At 36.9% G+C, this 7,906-nt stretch overlaps 1 protein-coding gene across 1 annotated transcript in view; it reads left to right on the forward strand.

Moving 5' to 3' along the window:
- Window positions 1-4,019: 4,019 nt before the first annotated feature.
- Window positions 4,020-7,906, forward strand: part of LOC102677886 — an 11,488-nt gene continuing 7,601 nt past the window's right edge. The window contains exon 1 of the mRNA XM_006614018.2: window positions 4,020-4,074. Within this exon, the coding sequence (XP_006614081.1) occupies window positions 4,069-4,074 (6 nt within the window). The 5' untranslated portion in view covers window positions 4,020-4,068. The remainder of the gene's footprint in view (window positions 4,075-7,906) is intronic.

The raw sequence follows: 7,906 nt of genomic DNA on the forward strand, positions 1-7,906 counted from the left end.
TTCCACGAATGCGAAGCCGAAGATTTCAAAATAATACGTGAAATAATACGTGAAATAATAATTACGAAACGTTCGTTTGATCGTATATCTTGTTATATTCCAGAGAAAATGTCGTGAAAAGCGGTACGATCACGCATCTCCAATGAAAAATTTCCCGTGGCATAATGAAATATATATTTATATCCCTGTATATGACTGCGCGAGGCGTATAATCTAAACAGACGCGTGAAGAATTCCATCTTCTGGCTTCCTTGACATGGATAAAAAAAAGAACGTTCGTTTTTAAACGACGCTTAAGAAAATTCTAATTTTTTTTCCGCTTCGATAAATTTTATTCCCCTCTCTTCTAGCTACTTCCAGTTTGGAAAATAAATGGAAAATCGGGGGATTCCAGGATGGAATCGATACGAATGGTAATCTTGTTTGGTTTCCATCCTTTCAACAAATTCGCCAATTATTTTTTTCGCTCGCGAATCGAATGAATTGTCGTGAAATCCAATAATTTCACGACGCAACAAATTGTTCCGTATTAACAATAATTGTGCTATAGAAAATTGTGTCTAATTAATTTCGATTTTCTGTATCGAGTATAATATTCGTGAAATATTTCGAAACGAAAATGATTCAATGCGTAATATTTAGCAAGCAGTCATATGTGGTTATAAGAATGTTTGTGCATAATTGTTTCCTCTAATTAGAAATACGATGAGAAATAAAGATCGAATGAAAAATGTTTCGATGAATTCTTTTCAGAGAATTAGGTAAACAATAGTAAACAATATTATTTCAGAAAATGATTAAAATAAAAGCGTGTTTGTATCCCAACAAAAAATTTGAATCGAAAATTTTATTTTATTTATTAGATGAATAGAAGGTTACTGAATATTTAAAATTGAATTTTTACTGTTTCGAGAATTGGAAATCCTTTTTTTCTACGAAATCATTTTCTGAAGCTTATTACATTTAAAATTATTTCTCAGGGAAAATTTCAACTTCGATCATTCCATATCACGACGAAGAAAAAAAAATCTAAACAAGATAAAGATTGAGATATATCCACTGAATAACATCTCAGAGATATCGTAAGACCTCCTCTAAAAGGATCCTCTCCCTCTAGGGAGGCTCTCTCGATAAAGCCAACTAAGCTATCTAAACACCTCTTCTCTCCCTATCTTCTCCATTCGATCAATTCGAATCCACTAAACCTCGCCAAATCCAACGTGAACGATTCCTAATTATCCACCACTTTGCCTCTTAATAATTCACACATTGCCTCCCCTTGTTTCTAGCAAACTGTACATATTGATAATCTCATCGTAGATGAGAAAAACAGAAAAATAATTTTTATGAAAAAATTAATCTTTCATCGATAAATCATAAAGCAATGATGAAAATTCTCGAAGCCTGAAATATCATAGTCTCATCGACAAAAGAAAGTAACAATTCGAACGAAAATTTTTTTTCTTGATCAAAAACAAACAGATTCAGCAAATCACCGAGACATCCATTTAATTACAAAATTAACAACAAACTTCAACAACAATTTCGACGAAAAGAAAGCAGGAATCAAAACGAAAGACTACCGGAAGATCGCGAAAATTATCAAAGCGTCGTCAACGAATCGCCAGAAGAAGGAACTAATTTTAACAAAAGGGGAAGAAAAGACGAATCAAATAATAATCTCGAGCGATTAAACAAATAAATAAATAAACGCGGCCTGTTTTCCCTGCGGGACAAGAGAGACGGGCCGGCCATATCGATCTCCGGAGAGGCGAAGATCGCCCTGCATGAGGCTTTCGAGTGGGGCTTCAGGGCCGTAACCACGGGGCTCGACGCCACCTGCCACGACCTTGACCTAGGGGGTTCCTCTCGCGCCGGCGTCGCATCCTCCCCTTTTCTCTCTGTCCACCTTCTCGCGCGAGAACCTTCTCCCATCCCTCTTCCAACAACAAACCTTGCGCCGAGGAACCTTGGGATCCCTCCGTTCTCCATCCTCGCCACTTTCTCCTCCGCCTCCTCCTTCCGCGCCGTTTATTTATCATCGCGATCCTCCTCAGTGCGCTTTTATTTACATTTTCAATTGTGTCGCCAATTTTCGAATTCCATCGAATTAATCATCCAGAATTACGGATTTTTTCTTTCTATCTTTGCCCTTCCCTTTATCGCGAAATATTCTCCACTTTTTCCTCCTGCGCTTTTATTTACATTTTCCCTTTCAATTTAAAAATTCAATTAATTCAATTAATCTTCTTCTCCACGATCTATTATTAATTTTCATTGAAGGTTGTTTCAGATATTCCCTTGCTGATGGTAAATCGAAACTGTTTCTAAAAAATATATAAAAATTTTATACACAGAACAAATTTTAATTTTAATATATAAATATGTTCAGTTAATAATTAAATTGTGTCGCCAATTTTCGAATCATCCAGAATTACGGTTTATCTATCGTTGTATTATTGTTTTTTGAGGTGAGCTTTCATTTCTTTCTATCTTTGCCCTTCCCTTTATCGCGAAATATTCTGGATTTTTTCCTTCTGTACGTTCGTTTTATTTATATTTTCAATTGTGTCGCCAATTTTCGAATCATCCAGAATTACGGTTTATCTATCGTTGTATTATTGTTTCTATCTTTACCCTTTCCTTTACCGCGAAATTCTGCAATTTTTCCTTCTATGCGCTCATTTTATTTACATTTTCCCTTCCCCTCCAATTGTGTCACCAATTTTCAACAATTAATTATCCAAAATTACGGATTACAGTTTATCTATCGTCGTTTAAAGTTTTTAGAAAGTAATACCTTTCCTTCTTTCTTCCTATTTCTGCCCTCCCCCTTGTCGGCGAAATTTCGCTGGTTCTGCACTTTTTCCTCCTTCGACCAATTGTTCACCCCTGGTTAGCCAGGACCTTCAATTCGACGTTTCGTGTCGTTGCCACGGCTCGAGCCGTTTTATCGATTCTTTTTTTTTTCCCCCTTTCTTTCTTTCTTTCTTTTCTTCTTTACTCGCAACGTCCACCCTTTGTTTCCACGCGAATCCTAATTTCGGGCTGTTATTAAAATTTCTTCCACTTGTCCGACTGATTATCATTTGAATTTTGTATAATTTCCAACGAGAGAGAGCTCGATTTTTTCTCCTCCCCTCTCCTCTTAATAATTCCGTAATTAATAAGGAAAGGATATAATTAACAAGGCGAGTTTTTCTTCTTCTTGAAAAGGCTTCGAACTGAAGCCCTCGATTCTCGAAATGTTTCCTTCGAAATGCTTCCTTTCCGTTATCAGGGACGAGAAAAACGAGCTCGAGAAACTTTTCGAGGTTTTCCTTTTTCGCCTTTTCGCAGTTAATCCGATGGATACTCCCTCTCTCCATCTATGCTCTTGTTCCCATCTTGATAGTTGAAGCAATTTTGCACGGATTAAGTCGATATAGGAACGATCTCTTAAACCTCTTCCATATTAAACGCGAAATTAAGGATTTGCTCAACGATATATTAACTAAAGAAACTAGGGAACACGATACGAGAGATTTTTAAAAATTAGAAAAGGAAAGTTTCTAATAACAACTCTCATAAAACTCCCCCCTATAAGTAAACATATCCAATTTATATTATAATACACCCTTTCAAACAACCCCAATAACCCTAATTCAAGCCACCCCGAAAAACAATAAATCCCAAAAATCCTCCCTCCCTACATTATCAACCCACCTATATCCATCGATCATAATAATTCGACGATAATTCGAGAGTAATCGAGCATAATCGTCCACGCGAAAGGAGGAGGAGGAGGGAGGATTCCTCTTCGTCCAACCGAGTGCTGGACCCCTCTTCTCCCTCCCTCCACGAGCAGATACACGGTCGTCGTATCCATCCATCCCCACCGGCGTAGCTACCCCCTCCCCCCGAGCACGCCGCACGCCTCGACCGTCCTCCTCGCGACTGGGAACCCCAGTCGCGGTCCGAACTTCCCCGAGGAGAGAGACCCCTCCCCCCTGGCGGTGGTTCATACCCTGGACAACTGGGAGAGGCGAGACACGAGACCACTTTGGCCATGAGACCGCTCTTCGAACCATGCAGGTGGGTGACCCTCATGCGGATGGGTCTGAAAACCCAGGAGGGTGCTTTTCTTGCCACGAAATTTTTGAGGGGGATCGAAATTTTCGAGGTGCAGCGATTTATATATGAGTTCTCGGGAGGGTAGAATTGTTGTTGTTGCTTTTGTTATTGGAGGGTGATTTGTTATATATTAAGAGGAAGGTTTGCAATGGTGTGAAGTTGTTGTTGGCTTGGGGGAAAAAGGGTGTCGTTTCGAGATGACAAGGTAACGGAGAGATTTATACGAATTATATGTGAGAATTATATTGGAGAAATGATTTGTATAAGTTCTTTTTTTAGGGGAGGGAGAATAAAAATTCTTTTTTGGTTGGTAATTAATTAATTAAGGGAATGGTTGTTGAATAACAACCACTGGTCGTGTACGACCCAGGTCATTTATAATCTCAACGTTTCCATAAACGCATAAATTTCCGCAAATTACTGGTATTTTCCCTTTTTCTTTCTTTTTCTCTTTTTTTTTTTGCAATTTTTATGACCAGTTTTCCCCTCTTTGGCGCGTGTTACGGCATTTTAAATTCAGTTCGTGGAAAAACCGCATTATTTACGAGCTAATATATTCGAGGGTGAACAAAGGGGTGGATTTTCCTTTCTAATTTAATCGAGAGGGAGCGGATTAAGTTTTGAAAGAGTCGGAATATAATTTACGTCTTCTCCCGTTTCTTGACGGATAATGTCCAAAGGAAGTATTTGTTACGAGGCTTCCTGTAATTAAATTGTTAATAATTCGTGACTGTCCAAAGTTTGGCCGAGTTTGCCTGCCTCGTTCCCGATTCAAACCTTCGTTAACCACGAATTTACGAATAGTCATCTTTCACTGAAATGAATGAAACAATCCCTTCCCTAGAAAGCTATCTTCGATATTTTAAATTTAAAAATCATTCAATCAATTTCACTTCCTCGACTCGATTATTTCCAAATTATTTCATTAAACTCGATCTGCTTCGAGCTTCACATTTGCTGTTTATCGGGGAAAAATTCGAGAGGGAAGAAGTATATATACTTCTCTTACTCGAAGAGAAAATTTCAGATTCCTTTCGAATTTCCTCCTTTCCCCTTAATTTTGCCCGAACACGGGTGCACGGATTTGATGAATAAAAGGGGATATAACACCGGTTATAATGAGATCCTTCCCTCGTCGACAAACGAGGGAAATAGCGCGTCGATGCCTCGCGTTCCTTTTCAAAACCCGCCAGGCGTCAATGATGAGAGGGTAAGAGTGTAAATGACACTTTTGATTAATCTTTTTTTCATTTTTTCCAAACGTATCTGCCCTCGTTCCGGATAAATATTTTTATCGTGGAAGAGGGGTTGTCGTTTGAATCGAAAAATAATTTTCATATTGAAAAAAGAGGAGGAGAGAAATTATAATAATGAAAATTCGAAAAAAAATTTTCGAATCTGGACAAAAAGTTAATTCATGTCAGTTAGTTATAACTTTTCTATTAGTATCAACCCCCTTCCTGTAATATAATAACAAACTTTCTGATCGCCATTTACGCGACAGAATTAATAATAGAAGTTTAGCCCGTTGAAAATTTCATTTCACCTTTTTGAGAAAAGAAAGAAAGAAAGAAAGAAAGAAAGAAACTTTTAATAAAAAAGAAAAAGGACAAACGCTATATAAGGCGTGAAAACTCTTGCTAAAACTTATATTATATAATATATTATCATTTGAAAAATTAATCGAAATTTATCCAGCCGAAGAAGGATCTAATATGGAGGGAAAGCAACACCCTTTCCTTCCCCCCATTTCTTCATCGACCGTGTATCGTGTCAAGGCTGAACGTGCCTACATCTCTCAGTCACGGTCACGAACGTGGCCGTGTGTCTGCTCGCAATTCGCGATTATGGCCTCGCCCTCCAACCACCCGCTTTCCACAAATTTTTAATGGATTGCGCGAATTACTTCCCCTCCTTCGTCTGCCTTTCACGGATAATTTGCTAATCTTATATCCTTTTTTTTTTTCTTCTCGAGGGGTCGTTGGAAATGGTAATTAGTTTGAAGGTATCGGGGTGTTTGAGCTTCGAGTTAAGCCTCTTTCGAAGTAATTTCGAGGGGGGAATGTAATATTTTGAGGATTGATAACGCTTTGAAATTTCGATTTTATCAAAAGAGTGAGATTGAAAATTAGAAATTGTGAGTTCTTTGGATTTAAATAAAGTTGGAAATTTTAGTGATAATTTCTTTCCATCGAACGAAACGTGAAATTAAACAAAGTGCGATTGCAGTATATAAATTACTCCACTTTGTAAGCGAAGAGAAATATGTAGTCGAGGAGACCGTTTAATTTGCATTATTCAACCGGACATGAAATTCGTTCAACAACAGAGTTCGTAACAACATGTTGAACAAACGATTCTTATCTGAAACGACCGTTAAAGTTTTCCCTCGAAATATCCTGTATAGCGAAATTCGTTACGTCCGCAATTTTAAATTAATTGCACGGCGTAATCTTTCTTAAAGCCGGATCGATGATAACGCAGCTGAAAATGATATTCGGTGGTAGATGCAGATTTTTCAATATTCCCATCGGGATCGAATTCATTAATTTCACGGGTTTTCAATTCCTAATGAACGTTACTGATTTTTTAGATTTTTTTTTTTTAATATGAAAATGAACAGGGATTAATTAAATCTCAGGGATCTCGAATTTAAGAAATTTAAGAATTTAAAAATCAGAAATATAATAATATAATATAAGATAAAAAATAATTCGAAAATAATTCTTCCTTTCGTTTAACGTCATTAAATCAGAAACGAAAGATAAAAGCAACAAATATATATATATATATATATATATATATACACATGTTAATACAATGGCGCGGTAAAGAGAATAAAATGAATAGCTTCGCGAAGAAAAATTCTCGTGAATACGTTTTATTGCAAAAATACATTTCTCTCGTATCAATTCACTCGTGTATTCGCATTAAGCTACGCGGATCGTTGAAAAAAAATATATATATCGAAGAAAAATTTCGTTGTGAACGCTTGAAAAGAAAGAAAGAAAGAAAAGATACATAAGGAGAATAGAATATTTCATAATGGGGCGCGATATCCGCACATCTGATTTTCGTTCAAATTATGACCACGAGTTATACTTGTGCGACATACGAAATTCTTTTTAAAAAACCGGTTACAACCATACATACATATCTCGTTCTTCTGGTTCTAAATATTTTCATTGTCGATCGCGTTATTTTTCTTTTCTTTTTCTTTTTAATTCGAATAAAAAAAATTTCTCCATTTCGTAGATCCAGATATTCCAAGGGTTTGCATTTGCATGATAATAAGGAGTTAAAATATTCAACGAGCCTTCGGACTAATTGCCGGAAAGGTGTCCCATGAATTTTGAAAGGATTCGATAAATATTTAAACGAGTTAATCGAGTTACAGTTTCCTGTTTGCTTCCAGTGCGAAAATATGGAAAGAACTTCTATCATGTGATTACGAGCTCGTGAGCTGTGCTAGTGCTGCGTGTGTGTGTGTATATAATAAAATTCATATTTCCAGCCTACACAGCCTTGTTCTCGCGTGGCTTGCAAAAAATTAAACGTGAATGGTTATAAAGCCCATAAAAGAAAGAAAGAAAGAAAGAAAGAAAGAAAAGAAAAGAAAAACTAAGTAGATTCTTCAAGGTTTCGAGGCTTTATAGATATTATAAAAACGCTCCATAAAATGTTTAACGCGAATTTCAACAGCCGCTATCCTTAACGACGTTTCGGTGGTCGTGCAATTTCAGTGAAAATTTAGACAATCTCTGGATCCAACCCAACCTTCTGGAAAAGGGGG

The sequence above is a fragment of the Apis dorsata genome, unplaced genomic scaffold (genome assembly GCF_000469605.1).
Source record: "Apis dorsata unplaced genomic scaffold, Apis dorsata 1.3 scaffold_169, whole genome shotgun sequence".
In the NCBI taxonomy this organism is placed as follows: domain Eukaryota; kingdom Metazoa; phylum Arthropoda; class Insecta; order Hymenoptera; family Apidae; genus Apis; species Apis dorsata.